General features: G+C 68.7%; 2 protein-coding genes across 2 annotated transcripts; both read right to left on the bottom strand.

Annotated features, from left to right (window-relative positions):
• Positions 1-412: 412 nt before the first annotated feature.
• KHK (ketohexokinase) lies at positions 413-3,993 on the bottom strand. The gene is made up of 8 exons (XM_069850560.1): positions 3,850-3,993; positions 3,661-3,777; positions 3,016-3,150; positions 2,442-2,514; positions 1,849-1,995; positions 1,567-1,655; positions 686-843; positions 413-566 (listed from the first exon to the last, which is right to left on the bottom strand). Exons 1-8 carry the CDS (start codon positions 3,960-3,962, stop codon positions 481-483), a joined length of 918 nt encoding a protein of 305 aa, XP_069706661.1. The 5' UTR covers positions 3,963-3,993; the 3' UTR covers positions 413-480.
• A 2,180-nt stretch (positions 3,994-6,173) lies between these two features.
• Positions 6,174-15,446, bottom strand: EMILIN1 (elastin microfibril interfacer 1). Its single transcript, XM_069850537.1, has 8 exons — positions 15,080-15,446; positions 12,450-12,575; positions 11,622-11,809; positions 9,752-11,548; positions 8,865-8,972; positions 8,731-8,748; positions 8,396-8,530; positions 6,174-7,551 (listed from the first exon to the last, which is right to left on the bottom strand). Exons 1-8 carry the CDS (start codon positions 15,226-15,228, stop codon positions 7,226-7,228), a joined length of 2,847 nt encoding a protein of 948 aa, XP_069706638.1. The 5' UTR covers positions 15,229-15,446; the 3' UTR covers positions 6,174-7,225.
• Positions 15,447-15,773: the final 327 nt, after the last annotated feature.

Genomic DNA, 15,773 nt, shown 5'->3' with positions numbered 1-15,773 from the left:
AGACTGAAGCCCCCGAGATTGCAGCCCTTGATGCTGAAGGCCCCCCAGGATTGGAACCCCTGATCCTGGAGCTGTGGACGCGGAGGAGCCCCCTGAGATTGAACCCCCTGATGCTGGAGCCATGGACTGAAGCCCCACTTCAGGGGGCCCTGGGGAGGAGTGTGTGGGGAGTTCAGAGGGGGCTGTGCCAGCCCCACAGCAGCCACAATGCCCCAGCAGCTCCCTGCCCGCCATGGGGCGCACACTGTGGGGGGGTCCCTGTGGTCCCCAGCTGGCGGCAGGGTGGGAGGGATGCAGAGCCCCCTGTATCACCACAGGATTGGGAAATAGAGGTGCTGGATCCCCCTCCGTGTGGTCCCTGCGGGGAGAGGGGGCCGTGCCGGGCTTTATTTGGAGTGGGAATGAGGAGAGAACGCAGGGGACAGTTGGGGGGGCAGCGTCCCCCGCCACGAGGGGGTGTCTTGGCACCTGCCGCCCCGCTCAGACGATGCCGTCGAAGCCCAGCACCCCACATTTCTTGCCCGCAATCCGGCAGCCGAAAGTGAGGGCGTCCTGCAGGCTCCTCCCTGCGAACGGGCAGCGCGTCAGCTGTGCCGAGCTCTGCCATAGCCGTGCCAGGCCACGTAGAACCATGGCACAGCCGGGCTGTGCCGCGCTCTGCTGTGCCGCAGCCGTCCTTGCCCACCTTCCGAGAGCGCGAAGATGACGGCGGCGTTGAAGGTGTCGCCAGCGCCCAGCGTGTCCACCAGCGCGTGGGGCGGGAAGGCGTCCGAGTGCAGCAGCTGCCCCTCCGGCCCCAGCGCGTCGGCACCCGCCTCGGCCCACGCGCAGATCAGGGTGGCCCTGGGGAGCACGGGGGGCGTGGGGTTCGGGGGGCAGGAGGTAGATAGGGGGGCAGGGGGTGTGTGGGGTGGATGTGGGGTGCAGGAGGGGTGTGGGGGCCAGGGGTGTGTGTGGGATGCAAGGGTTGGATGGAGGGATGCAGGAGAGGTGTGGGGTGCAGGGGGGTGTGTGGGTTGCAAGGGTGTGTTTCTGGGGTGCAGGGGGGGTGTGGGGTCCAGGGGTTAGACATGGGGTGCAAGGGTTGGATGGAGGGATACAGGAGAGTTGTGAGGTGCAGGGGTCGGATAGGGGAGGGCAAGGTGTGTGTGTGGTGTGGAAGTGGGGTGCAGGGGGGTGTGTGGGTTGCAAGGGTGTGTTTCTGGGGTGCAGGGTGTGTGTGGGGTCCAGGGGTGTGTGTGGGATGCAAGGGTTGGATGAAGGGATGCAGGAGAGGTGTGGGGTGCAGGGGTTGGATAGGGGAGGGCAAGGGGTGTGTGTGGCGTGGATATGGGGTGCAGGGGGGGGTGTGGGTTGCAAGGGTGTGTTTCTGGGGTGCAGGGGGTGTGTGGGGTGCAGGGGTTGGATGGAGGGATGCAGGAGAGGTGTGGGGTGCAGGGGGTGGATGGAGGGGGCAAGGGGTGTGTGTGTGTGGCGTGGATGTGGGGGGTACGTGTGGGGTTCAAGGGTGTGTTTCTGGGGTGCAGGGTTGCGCGGGGGTTGTGGGGTTGAGCCCCCCCGTCGTACCCCGGCTGCAGGTGGCCCCGCAGCCCCTGCAGCGCCTCGGGGGCCGAGTGGAACCCCAGGTGCTGCACCAGGTCCTTGCTGACGAACACCTGCAGGGGGATGGAGGGGCAACCCCTGACCCACGGCACCCCCAGACCCTCATTGAACCCCCACAGCACCATCACTGCACCCCCAGACCCTCATTACGCCCTCCCAGACCCACAGCCGTGCCCCCCACACCCCCACTGCACTCCCAGACCACCGACCGTGCCCCCGGTAGCCCCTGGCTCGCCCCCCACTCACCACATTCGCCAGCCCCATGAGCTCTAGGACCCCTTCCCGCGGCTTCTCCAGCTCCACCGAGGTTTGCACCCGCTGCCCCGCGGGCTGCGCCTGGTTGTACTGCTGCACCCGCCGCATCATCGCCGCCTGCTCCACGGGGTTACGTGCCTGCCGCCGCACAGCACCTCACATCGGCAGGGAACCCCAAAGCTGGGGTCCAGAGACACCCCAGCCCGGTCTCGCTCCCCCTCCAGCCCAGGGTCCCTCTGTTTCTGGGGTTCTCCCCGAGTCCAGGGGTCCCCCAGTGCTCATCCCCATCAGCCTAGGGTCTCATCGCGGGTCTGGGGTCCCTGTGGCACCAGGTTTCCCCAACAGCACTGTTTTCGGGGTGCCCCAAGTTCAGGGACCTTCAGGTTCCAGGGTCTCCCTGGTCCCAGGGGCCACCCTCACCCTGTCCTCAGGGTCCTCCCAGTCCAGGCGTCCCCCTCAACCCTGATCACAGACTCACCGAGCTCCGGGTTCAATGACCCCCAGCCCAGGGTCCCCCCCAGCCCCAGGTCCATCCCCCCCAAAAGCTTTGGAGTCCTCCGGGGTGTCCCCACGCCCAGGCTCACTTCCCAGTGGATCCATTTGTACTGGGAGAGGTCGACGCTCTCGAAGTGGCGGGCGGTGACGTCAGGCAGGTTCCTGCGGTGGAAGGAGAGGGGTCAGGGTGGGGGAGTTGGGGTCCCCGGCGAGGGCAAAGGGCAGCACGGCGCAGAGGTCCCTGCTGGCGGCACCGCTCCGGTGAATCATTAACAGGGAGCAGCGGGATGGGACGCGGACTCAAAGGGCGATGGAGCCCAGCGCTGGAGGGGTTGGTGATAGCCAACAACCCCAGGTGCCATCAAACCGGGGCGAGGGCCACGGGCACGGCCACAGGAACGCTGTCCTGGGCACTGACAGTGCCTCCCGCAGCGTGGGGTGTCCCCACGGATGGGGATGGGGATGATGGAGATGGGAATGGGTGCGGGATGTCACCACAGGTTCTGTGCCAGCTGTGCCACTGCGGCACAGGGGGTGTTTGGGCCTGATAGGTAGCGACAGGGTGCGCGGAATTCCAGTCTAGCCCCCACGGAGCCGCTGCTGAAGCCAAGCACCCCAGGATGCTGGGGGCAGAGGCGTGAGCACCCCCGTGGGCGCCCTTACGTGTCGTGGAGCACGATGGTGCGGGAGCCGGTGGCGGCGTTCAGCAGGCAGCAGGCGCAGGGCACGTCCCCGTGCGGGTGCAGCACCACGTGCTTCACGTCGATGCCACGGCGCTGGAAATCCGCTAGCAGGAAACTTGGGGGACAGAGAGCGGGATGAAGAGCAACCCCAGTCCCCCCCCGACTGGATTTCCCCACCACAAGCCCCAGTCCCAAACCCCCATCCTCCTCCCACCTCCTGCATCTCCCCAGCCCCAGTGTCATCGTCCCCGCTCCATCATCCTCCTCAGCTCCAGTCGTGTTCCCATCAGCCTCTGTCATCCCTCTAGCCCCAGTCCCCCCAAGCCCCAGTTGCCCCCCTCCAGGCCCAGTTTCCACCCCCTCCAGATCCAGTTGCCCCCATCCCTACTCACTTGCCCTCCCCCACTCTCCATCCTCCCCAGCCCCAGTTTGCCCCAGTCCCCCAGCCCTGGTCCCACACCTGTGTCCCCCCAGCTCCAGTTCCCCCCCTTCCAGGCCCAGTTCCCCCCCTCTCAGCTCCAGCTGCCCCCCCTCCCCGCTCCCTCGCCCTGCCCCCAGCCGCGGTGCCCCCCTCCGGCCCCGGTTTCCTCCCCCCGCTCCCCCCGGTAGCCCCCGCCCCGCTCACTCTCCGGCGGGCCCCGGGGCCAGGGAGCCCATGAAGGCGCAGGGCGCTCCGAGCAGCGCCAGCACGGTGCACGAGTTGGAGGCGTTGCCGCCGCGCTGCCATCGCTGAGACCGGCACCTGCGGGGCGGGGACAGCGCTCAGCGCCGGCTCCGCTAGCCCCGGGCAGGGACCGGCAGCGCCTCCCGGTACCGGGTGTCCGAGTCCTCGGCCGGGAACGTATCCACCTCGCTGATGATGTCCAGGCACACGAGCCCGGCGCACAGGATCCGCCGCTCTCCCCCCTCCGCCGCCGCCGCCGCCATCCCGGGGTCGCTCCGCGATGCCGAAGCAGCGGCACGGGGGGCGAGTGCTGGCCCCGCCCACGGAGCCGGCTCCGCCAATCAGAGCCCGCGCCGCGCCCCGCTGGGGCAGCCAATCAGAGCGCAGGGACACGCCCCCAGCCAGCACGGGACACGCCCATCTGCTATGCTAGCCACGCCCCCTGAGCCGGACAACCAATCAGAGCGCGAAGCCACGCCCCCGCGGCACCTCAGACCACGCCCACCTGCAGCGGTAGCCACGCCCCTCTGAGCCGGACAGCCAATCAGAGCGCGCAACCACGCCCCCAGCCAACGCAGGCCACGCCCCCTACAGACCAGTCAATCAGAGCGCGAAGCCACGCCCCTTCCGCCAGCTTAGACCCCCCCCAATCCCGGCCACCGGGTCTTATCGTCCCGCCCGCTGCTTCAGGCAACCAATCAGAGAGTGCAGCCACACCCCTCGCCAGCGCAGACCCCGCCCACCGAGCGTGACCGCCCCGCCCCCTGCACGGCGCAGCCAATCAGAGCGCGCAGCCACGCCCCCACTCGCCCCAGGCCGCGCCCCCACACGGACGAATCAGATCGCGAAGCCACGCCTCCTTCCCCAGCCCAGACCCCGCCCCTGCACGGGGCAGCCAATCAATGGGATACGCCGCGCCCCTCCGCCAGCTCAGGGCCCGCCCCCTCGTCGGAACAGCCAATGAGAGCACGGAGCCACGCCCCTTCTGTTAGCACAGTCCTGGCCCACCGTGCCTGATGGCCCCGCCCCCTGATCGGAGCAGCCAATCAGAACGCGCAGCCACGCCCCGCGCGCCAGCCCCCGGCTCCGACCCCCCCGCCAGAACCCGGAGCTCAAGCCCCGCCCACCGGCCCCGCCCCGCCAATCAGAGCCCGCGCCGCGCCCCGCACGGGGCAGCCAATCAGAGCGCGAGGCCGCGCCCCCTCCCCGCAGAGCCCGGGGTGGGTGGGGGGGCTGCTGCATCGCCTGTCCCCCAGTTTGGGGGGGGCTGCCCCATGGCTGGAGGGCCCAGAGAGTGGTGGGAAATGGTGTGAAATCCAGCTGGAGGCCAGTGACAAGTGGGGCTCCCCAGGGCTCAGTGCTGGGTCCAGCCCTGTTCAATGTCTTTATCAATGACCTGGATGAAGGCATCGAGTGCACCCTTAGCAAGTTTGCGGACGACACTAAGCTGGGTGGAAGTGTTGATCTGCTGGAGGGTCGGGAGGCTCCAAAGGGATCTGAACAGGCTGGACCGCTGGGCTGAGTCCAGTGGGATGAGGTTTAACAAGGCCAAGTGCCGGGTCCTGCACTTGGGGCACAACAACCCTGTGCAGCTACAGACTGGGAGAAGTCTGGCTGGAAACTGCCTGGAGGAGAGGGACCTGGGGGTGTTGGTTGACAGCGACTGACCATGACCCAGCAGTGGCCCAGGTGGCCAAGAAGGCCAATGGCATCTTGGCTTGGATCAGAAACGGCGTGACCAGCAGGTCCAGGGAGGTTCTTCTCCCTCTGTACTCGGCACTGGTGAGACTGCTCCTCGAATCCTGTGTTCAGTTCTGGGCCCCTCACCACAAGAAGGATGTTGAGGCTCTGGAGCGAGTCCAGAGAAGAGCAACGAAGCTGGTGAAGGGGCTGGAGAACAGGCCTTATGAGGAGCGGCTGAGAGAGCTGGGGGTGTTTAGCCTGGAGAAGAGGAGGCTGAGGGGAGACCTCATTGCTCTCTCCAACTGCCTGAAAGGAGGTTGTGGAGAGGAGGGAGCTGGCCTCTTCTCCCAAGTGACAGGGGACAGGACTAGAGGGAATGGCCTCAATCTCCGCCAGGGGAGATTTAGGCTGGACATTAGGAAAAATTTTTCACGGAAAGGGTCATTGGGCACTGGCAGAGGCTGCCCAGGGAGGTGGTTGATTCACCTTCCCTGGAGGTGTTTAAGGCACGGGTGGACGAGGTGCTAAGGGGCATGGTTTAGTGTTTGATAGGAATGGTTGGACTCGATGATCCGGTGGGTCTCTTCCAACCTGGTTATTCTATGATTCTATGGACTCCACCCCACAAGTTGGGGGGCTGCCCCATCGCCTCTGCCTCATGGGTTGGGGGGGGGGCTGTCCTATAGCTCCAGGTCCCCGGGTTGTGGGGACTCCTCAAAAAATGGGGAGGGGGCGCAGGATGGAACCGGAGCCGCAGGTACAAAAATGGTGCCACCTCTTTATTGCGTGGGGGGCAGCGGGGAGGCCGGGGGGGGCGGTGTTGGGGGGGCAGGGGGTGAGTGAGAGGTGGGGGGTGCTGATAAATAAAAGGGGGGAGGGGGCGGTCCTGCCAGAATGGGGGTGTTGGGGGGCAGCCCCGTGCTGGGGGGGAAGAGGGGGGTTCGCGGTCCTGGGGGTGAATTGGGGGGGGTCCCACTAGGTGAGGTGTTAGGGGGGTCCCCAGCTTCTGGGTATGAAGGGGGGGCGGTGCTTGGGGGTCCCTAGGGCTGCTTGGTGTGAATGAGGGGGTGTTTGGGGGTCCCTAGGGCTCCTGGATGTGATGAGTGGGGGTTTGAGGGTCTCTAGGGCTGTTTAGAGTGAATGGGGGGGTGTTTGGGGGTCCCTAGGGCTCCTGGGTTTGATGAGTGGGGGTTTCGGGGTCCCTAGGGCTGCTTAAGAGTGAATGTGGGGAGTGTTTGGGGTCCCTAGGGCTCTGGGTTGTGATGAGTGGGGGAGTTGGGGGGGGTCTCTACAGCTCCTGGGTGTGATGAGTGGGGGTTTGGGGGTCCCTAGGGCTGCTTAGAGTGAATGGGGAGGGGTGTTTGGGGGTCACTAGGGCTCCTGGGTGTGATGAGCAGGGGTTTGGGGGTCCCTAGGGCTTGGTGAGAATGGGGGGGGGGGTGTCTCATGAGTTGTCCCCAGGGCTTCTGGGTGTGAATGGAGGTGTGTTTGGGGATCCCTAGAGCCCCTCGGTGTGAATGTGGGGGGTCCCACCAAGGTCTGGGGTCCCAGGGGGGGCTGGGGGTCCCTAGGGTTCCTCGTTGTGAATGGAGGGAGGTCCCCAAGGGGTGGGGGTGCCATGGTGGGTTCTACAGCCCTCGGGCTCTTTGGTGTGAATGGGGGAGTTTGGGGGTCCCTAGGCTGTGCATGGGGGTTCCCGCTGGGATGCGGGGGTCCCTCGGGCCTCTCAGTGAGAATGGGGAAGGGTTCCACCGGGGTCCCATGGGGGTGTTTGGGGGTCCCTAGGGCCTCTCAGTGGGAATGGGGGGGGATCCCACCGGGATGGGGGTCCCGTGGGGGGTCCCTAGGGCTCTGGGTAGAGCAGCGCGGCGCTGAAGAGGGTGAGGGGCTCGTCGGGCGCGTGGGCCAGGCGCCCCGATACCAGGTCGACGCAGAGGGTCTCGCCGGCGGCCAGCGGTAGCAGGAGGCTGAAGACCCCCAGCGCCCCCGGTACGGGGGGCAGCGCAGCCCCCGGCTCCGTCTCGAGCCCCTCGGGCTGGAACCCAGCCGAGTCCAGACGTGCGATACCCAGGTTGGAGCGGGACAGCACGGCCTCCAGCGCGGCACCCCGGTACCCCGTCAGCACCGCTGTCACCAGGTACCTCCCGGCCACGGGTGCCGTGAACGTGCCTGGGGGAGAGGGGGTCAGCACCCCAAAAACTGGGACCAGGGACCCCCGCACAGGGACCCCAGAACGGGATGAGAGACCCTGCATCCCCCTCTGTGCCCTGCATCCCTCTCTGCGCCCCCAAGACCCTTTGGCACCCCTGGATCCCCCTTTGCAGCGGAGACCCTTCTGCTCCCCTGGATCCATCACTACATCCCTGGCTCTCCCTCTGTGCCCCTGGATCCCCCTCTGTGCCCCTGGATCCCTTCTGTGCCCCTGGATCCATCACTGCATCCCAGGATCTCCTCTGTGCCCCTGGATCCATCACTGCACCCCTGAATCCCCTATGCCTCCTAGATTCCCTGCTGTGCCCTTGGGTCCCTTCTGTGCCCCTGGATCCATCACTGCGCCCCTGAGTCCCCTCTGCATCCCCAGCTCCCCTTCTGTGCCCTTGGGTCCTCTCTGCCCCCCTGGATCAATCACTGCACCCCTGGATCCCCCTCTGCCCCCCTGGATCCATCACTGCACCCCTGAATCCCCCTCTGCCCCCCCAGCACCATGCTCGCCAGTCACCACCCCGGCGCCAGCACCCTGAATGTGCCTGGGGGTGGGGACAGGGGGTCAGCACCCCGAAACTGTGACCAGGGACTCCAGAATGAGATTGGCAACTCTGCCTCCCCCTCCCTCTCCCCTGGATCCCCCACTGTGCCCCCAGCTCCCCGTAACCATCAGTAAATCCCTAGATCAGGACCCACACCCCTGGATCCTCCTTGAACCCCTGAATCCAATCACAGCCCCCATCCCGCCCCAGAGCCTCGCAGCCTGCGTCCCGCCCCGGAGCCACCTGCCCCACACGTGGCTGCTCACCTGTCTCGGGGTCGTAGGCGCCGCCGTCGTTGAGCAGGACCTGGTCGAAGGGGATGGTGCCCGGCTCCGCGCGCTGGGTGCTCAGGGCGGCCGAGAAGGCGATGCGGGGGATGGACCCCGGCTCCCCGACCTCGCCTGCGCCCCACGTCAGCGTGAGGGGCTTGGACCCCCAACCCCAGCCCCACAGCACCCCCAGCTGCCCCCCGCCCCAATCCCCCAGCCCCCCAATCCCCAGCTCCCACACCTCCCACTCCAATCCCCCCAGCCCCCCCCCCCGCCCCCCTAAGCCCCCCAATCCCCCTGAGCCCCCCACACCCCCGTTTCCCCCATCCTACCTCTCTCTCCGCGCAGCCCTAGGAGGGAAGGTGAAGCAGGGGCTGCAGTCCAGCCGGACAGGACCCCCAAGTGCAGGGTCCAGCCCTGCCAGTGCTGCCCCATACTGGGGTGGGGGGTCAGGGGGGCTCCTTACCGGGGGGGCCAGCAGGGCCACGCTCTCCATCCTTGCCGGGGGGCCCTGAGGGGCCGGGGGGGCCCCGCTCACCTGGGGGACCAGAGGGTCCAGGGGGACCTGGGGGGCCTGGGGGGAGACGTGGTCAGAGCCAGCACAACCCCGCAGCCCCATAGCATGAGCCCCTTCATCCCCACAGCCTGTGGCCCCATGTCCCCACACCCTACAGCTCCATGTCCTGTGTCCCCACGTCCCCCAGCCCTATAATTTGAGCCCCCCACATACCCATGTCCTGTGTCCCCATGTCCTTTACATCCCCCAAACCCTCCAGCCCTACAGTCTGCAGCCTCTCGTGTTCCTGTGTCCCCACACCCCCTGGTGCCCCTAGACAGACCCCTATCTCCCCACACCCCACTGCCTCGTTCTCACCTGACCTCGTGTCCCCACCTCCCCATATCCCTGTCCCTGTCCCCATGCCCATGCACCATCCCACTGGCTCTGGCTGAAGCACAGCAGCTCCCTATGTCCACATGCTCCCATGTCACCATGTCCTCATGCACTGTCACACCAGCTCTGGCCAAGGCGCAGCAGCTCCCCATGTCCCCGTTCCTGTCCCCATGTCCCCACACACCGTCACACTGGCTCTATCCAAGGCACAGCAGCTCCCCATGTCCCCATGTCCCTATTCCTGTCCCCACAAACCATAACGCTGGCTCTGACTGATGCACTGTAGCTCCCCATGTCCCCATGTCCCTGTCCCCACACACCATCATGCTGGCTCTGGCCAAGGCGCAGCAGCTCCCCACGTCCCTGTCCCCATGTCCCCACACCCTGTCATTCTGGCTCTGGCCAAGGCGCAGCAGCTTCCCCGCGTGTCCCTATGTCCCTGTCCCCACGTCCCCACGCACCATCGCGCTGGCTCTGGCTGGCACGCAGCAGCTCTCCGCGCAGATGCTGCAGGCTGGCATTGATGGCGCTGAGGCGAGGCTGAGCCTGCAGCGCCTTCTCCAGCAGCGCGCCCTGGGTTTGGGCCGTGGCGTTGAGGTCCCGCGCGGTGTCCCACAGCCCGGCCACGTGCCGGCTCAAGCCCTGGCGCACGTCGCGCACGGCGGTCACCACGTCCTCGAGCCGCTCGCAGACGCCCTCCAGCTTGGCCAGCCGGGGCTCCAGGGTGGCCGCGCAGCCCCCTGCCCGCACCAGCTCCCGCACCAGCCCCTCCAGCCGCTCCTCGCTCTCCGCCTCCCGTGCCGCCGCTGCCTCCGCCGCCTGGTCCAGCTCGGCCACGATACGGTCGGTGAGGATGCCCAGCTGGCGCTGCCGCGCGTCCTGCTGGTCCAGCTCGTCCTGCAGCCCCTGCACCGTGGCATTCAGCCGGCCCAGCGACAGCAGCGCGTCCGCCAGCTCGTCCTGCAGTGCCCGCACATCCCAGGGCGAGGGGTCTCCGAAGACGCCGAACCCCTCCAGCGGCGGCTCCGACTCCAGCTCCGACTCCAGCTCTGGCTCTGGCTCTGGCTCGGTAGGAGTGGGCTGCGGCACACGGCATGCGGCGGTGCAGGCGCCCACCTCCTCCCGCAGCCGCTCCAGCTCCTGGGGCGCGAGCTGGGCACAGGGCTGGGGGCACAGGCGGCCACTCGGCTGCTCCAGCTCAGCCTCCAGCCAGCCTGTCCGGTTGCGGAGCTGCGCCAGCTCCTCCGTCAGGGCAGCTCCAGCCGCCAGCTGCCCCGCCAGCCCCGCCAGCGCCTCATCCTGCTCGTCCAGCCGCTCCCGCAGCGCCCGCAGCTCACCGCCCAGCGAGGCCCCGCTGCCTCCCAGTGCCCCCAGCTGCCCCTCGGCCGCCTCCAGCCGCCGCTCCAGCTGCCAGAGCTGGGGCTCCAGCTGCTCATCGTGGCCACCGGCCGGCGGCTCCGGGGTAGCGGGGCAGCGCTGGCCGCATCGGGCCAGCAGCCCCTCCAGCTTGGCCAGGCGTGCGCCGCGCTGGGCGCCGCTGGCTGCCAGCCCCTCCACCACCCGGCTGAGGTTGGCCACGCGTCCTGGCAGCCCGCTCGGTCGCCCCTCTGGCTCGGGCACCCACGGGCCGGCCCGTGAGGCGTTCAGTTGCCCCTCCAGCTCTGCCAGCCGCCGGGCCAGTACCAACGGCCCCTGCCCTCCCAGCCCCGTGGCCGCCGCGGGCAGCGCGTCCATGCGTCGCTCCAGCTCGGCCACGCGCCGCTGCAGCTCGTCCGGTGGCGGAGCGGGAGCCAGCCGGCTGCTCAGGTTGCTGATGCGCTGCTGCACCGTCTCTACCGCCTCCCGGTTGCGCTGATCCACCGAGCCCACCAGCTTCTCCAGCGCCCGCATGCGGTCCCGGTCCTCGGCCGCCTGCCGCCGCAGCCCCTCGGTGCCGGCCGCGCAGGCCGCGCACGTCTCCTGCAGCCGCTGCTCCAGCTCCCGCAGCGCTGGGCCGGCCGCTGGGCTCTCCCGGCCCATCTCCTGGCGTCGCAGGCGGCTTTCCAGCTCCTCCAGCCGCCGCTGGACGTGGCTCAGCACCTCGCGCACCTCGGCGGGGGCGGCCGCGTCGGCTGGCTGCTCGCCTTCGAGGCCGCCGGCGGCTGTGCGGCGCGGCTGCTCCGGCGACGAATCCTGCCCGGCGCGCAGCTCCTCCAGCGCCTCGCTCAGCCGCCGCACCTGCTCCTCCAGCCGCCGCACCTTCTCCGCATCCCCGCCGCCTGCAGCCGCACCGCATCATCAGCATCCCGCCCGCGCCACCGCCACCACCGCGGCCCCCCGCCCCGGCAATACCTTCGCCCCCCAATCCGCTGAGGGGGTTGCCGAAGCCGGAGAGCGTGGGGCGGCCGGTGGGCAGCGGGGAGGCCGGTGCAGACGCCTCGGTGCAGTCCGGGCCCGAGTAGCCCTGGCAGCAGCGCCAGGCCAGCTCCGACACCGTGCGCTGCGACACCTTGTAGCGCGGTCGCAGGAAGGTGCGGTACCTGCGGGTGAGGGGAACGTGCCACAGCCGGGAGGGAGCAGAGCCCCCCGCCCCACAGAGCCTCCCTGTTCCCAGCGAGCACCGAGCCCTCCTGGCACCGTGTGTGCCGAGGCACCCGACAGCAGAACCAAACCCTGGCTGAGGTTTGGCTCTGGCACACAGTGGGTGCCACTGCTCAGCCTCACCGCTCACGGTGACCAGCATCACCCTGTGCCGGTGTCACCACCCCAAGGCACAAACATCACGCCGAGCCCTGGGAACACCACATACCCTGGTATAAACCTTGGCCACCAGCATCACCCCGTGCCACCCGTATCCCCCGAGCTGCCAGCATCGCCCCATGCCGCCGGCATCACCCTGTGCCACCAGCATTGCCCCATGCCACTAGCGTCATCCTGAGCTCCTGGCATCACCCTGAGCTGCCAGCCTGGAGCCCTGCGCTGGGATCGGGGTGCACCAGGGCCCTGCCGTGAGCCTGGTGAAGGGGAGGAACCGTCTCCCACCCGGCACCGCAAGAGGCCTCGCAGCTCTTGCGAAAAGTAAACACGCCGCCGGCGTGGATAAACACCAGTGGCGGTGGGATGGCGGCCAGGCCAGCGCGGCTCCCAGCCCCCCGCCCTCCCCGGAGCCCCCGGACTCACGCCAGGACGCGGGGGCACTGGAGCTGCCCCCAGGGGCAGGGCTGGAAATCTGCCTTCACGAAGCTCTCGACGCCGTCCTCCACCACGCAGCTCACGCTGCGCGTCACCACGTAGGCGCACCAGTTCCTGTGGGAGGGGGTCAGGGCACCCACCCAGCAGGAACCGGGATCCCCGGTGCACACCGGGCACCGCTATCCCCCATGCACCCCCTGGCACAAACTGGGACCTCCAGCACGACCTGGGCATCGCCCTCCTCCCTGCATCCCCCAGCATCCCCCTTCCTGGGCATCTCCTGGCACAAACCAGGACCCCAAACACACACCCAGCGTTGTCCTGGCACACACCAGGTCACCCCTTTGCCTCTCTGGTCCCCACGGTAGCCGCGGTCACGGGCCAGCACTGTGGGGTCACTGGGACGGATCCTGCCCCACACCAGGGTGCTTTCGTCCTGGCTGTGCCCAGCGACTCCGAGCGGCTGCGGTCCCTGGCCGTGGGGCAGCCCTGCGGGAGCACTGTGGGGCTGGGGGCTCTGCAAGGGGGTTGTGGGGTGGCCAGGCAGGATTTGGGGTGCCCACGGGCTGGAGGGACCCTAACCCCACAGCTGAGGACCCCAGCCCCATGGCTCAGGACCCCAGCCCACAGCACAGGACCTCAGACAAGCCCCACACCCTGCAGTGACCCCAACCACATGGTGTGAGACCCCAGCCCCACGGCTCAGGAACCCAGCTCCACAGACTGCAGGGACCCCAGCCCCACAGTGCAGGACCTCAGTCCTGACCCACAGGCTGCAGTGACCCCAGCCCCACATGCTGTAGGGACCAAGCCCCATAGTGAGGGACCTCAGCCCCATGGTGTGAGACCCCAGCCCCACAGTGAGAGACTCCAGCCCCACAGTCAGGGACCCCAGCCCCATGGTGAGTGACCCCAGCCCCATGGTGCAGGACCTCAGCCCCACAGTCAAGGACCCCAGCCCCATAATGTGGGACCCCAGCCCCATGGTGACGGACCCCAGCCCCACATGCTGCAGGGACCCAACCCCACGGTGAGGGTCCCCAGCCCCACGGTGAGGGTCCCCAGCCCCAGGGGCCAGTGCCCCTCGCCCCTCGCCCCCCGGGCCGGGGCCCCCGGCGGTTCCCGGCAGCCCGGCTGGTTCTCCTCAGCCCCGGCTGGATTCCAGCTCCTCCCCAGGGGCCGCCGGGAATTCCTGCCCGGCCGACGGCCCCCCCGCCCCCTCCCTTCCCTCTCATTCCTTCCCATCCCTTCTCATCCCATCCCATCCCATCCTGAGACCCGGAGTCCCCCAGACCCACATCCAGGGGACCCTGGGACCCCTTCCCCGGGCTGCCCTGGAGTCGCACATCCCAGGGATGGGATGGGATGGGATGGGATGGGATGGGATGGGATGGGATGGGATGGGATGGGATGGGATGGGTGGGGTGGGATGGGGTGGGATGGGAGCCCCCCGAAAAGGCAGGACTGTCCCAGCAGAGCACAGAGAGAGGCCGGTACTCACCCAGCCATGCGGATGGGACCCTGTGCCCCCAGTCCATGGGGAGATCCGACTTGCCCCCCCTCGCCCCCTCCCCAGCCGTGGGATGGGTCCCTGTGCCCCTAATCCATGAGGAGATCCCACTGCCTCCCCCCCCCCAGCCATTGGGATGGGTCCGTACACCCCCAACCCCAATCCATAGGAAGACCCTGCTGCTCCTCCAGCCATGGGGATGGGTCCCTGTGCCCCCGATCCATAGGGAGACCCTACAATGCCCCAAAGCGCACACTAAGCTGTGTCCGTGCCCCATCGTGTGGAGCTGGGCTGGGGTCTAGGTATGCCTGACCCACATCCCCCCCAAACCAGGCAACCCCACAGCTGCAGACAGGTCCTGCCACCTGTGGGGCCAGCAGTGGGGCTGTCATGGGGCCACCGTGGGGCTGCCCAGGCTGCTGTGCCTGCTGTGGGGCCAGCAGTGAGGCTGCTGGGGCTGCTATGGGGCTCCCGTGGGGCTGGTGGGGCTGCTATGGGGCCAGCAGTGGGGCAGGGACAGGGACGGGACAGGCTCCACTGCGGTCATGCCGGTGCTGCCCCACCCCACGCGGCCACGCTGCTGATGTGGCTGCGGTAAGAGTGACCCCCCAACATGGCACTCTCCAGCCCTGCGCCCCACAAGCTGCCTGACCCACAAGTGCTGGCTACCCCACAGCAGCCCCACAGCTCCACACCTCCAGCTTGGCACTGGCAGGGATGGGGTTGCAGCGCAGCAGGTCCAAGCCCCCCCAGGGAGCCCCGACAGTGCGACCCCATGCTGGGCTGCAGGGCGCGGGCGTGCGGATGCTGAGCCCCGGCATCCCCGGCACGTGCGGCTGCCAGGACCCAGCCCAGCGCACTCCCACCCTGTGGGGCGCCGGGGCCCCAGCCCCTCCGGCTGCTCTGCCCCATGGGCCCTGTCCCGTCCCGTCCCCTCCACGTGCGCCCCACGCCCACCAGCCCCCCAGTGCCCGCGCCCCTCGCTGTGCTGGCCGTGGCATGTGCCAGTGTCCAGCCGGTGCCGGCGGCACCGGGATGGCTGCACCCCACTCCCCTTGATGCTTGGGGTGCTGCCCAGCCGTCCCGTCCCAGCGGCCGTGGCTCCTACCTGTGCCGGCTGGCAGCCCGGGCAGCGCTGTGGGTCGCAGTGGGGCTCTGCGGGGCCGCGGCTTGGCTGGTGTAGAGGCTGTACCGGGGGGGGAAGTTGGCGGCCAGGGCCTGGGCAGCCAGGAGGCACGGCCAGAGCCAGGGAGCCATGCCGGGCGGGCGGCCGGGCACGGGGTGGCTTGGCGTGACACGGTCCAGCTTGGCGTGGCTCGGCAAGGCTCGGTTCCGTTCAGCACGGTTCGGTTTGGCTCAGCTTGGCGTGGCACGATTCGGTTCTTTGGTTCGGTTCAGCTCAGTTTGGTTCAGTTTGGTTCAGTTGTTCGGTTTGGTTGTTTGGTTTGGTTCAGCTCAGTTCGGTTCAGCTTGGTTCGGGCTCGACGGACGCGACCCAGCTGAGGAGCTCCTGGCGCGTCCCGTCCGGCTGCGTCCCTCCTGGCTCTGCGCGGCTCGGCTCGGCTCCCCTCGCCACGGTGCCTCTGCCCTCCCCTCGCCGCGCCTCCGCCAGCCCCTCTCCGCAGAGCCGCCCCGCCGCTGCCCGACCAGGGGTCCCCGGGGCCCCCCGCTTCCTGCCCACCGCGGCCTCCGCACCCCCAGCCCGCGCCGGGCACCGCGGCCCCCGCACCGCCAACATCTGCTCCTCGTTAGGCCGGGACGGGACGGGGAATCCGGAGAGGCCGGGCAGGGGGCCAGGGCTG

This window comes from Phaenicophaeus curvirostris, chromosome 2, assembly GCF_032191515.1.
Source record: "Phaenicophaeus curvirostris isolate KB17595 chromosome 2, BPBGC_Pcur_1.0, whole genome shotgun sequence".
Classification (NCBI taxonomy): Eukaryota; Metazoa; Chordata; class Aves; order Cuculiformes; family Cuculidae; genus Phaenicophaeus; species Phaenicophaeus curvirostris.
The sequence above is the reverse complement of the archived record's forward strand: the minus strand, read 5'-3'. Positions and strand labels throughout refer to the sequence as shown.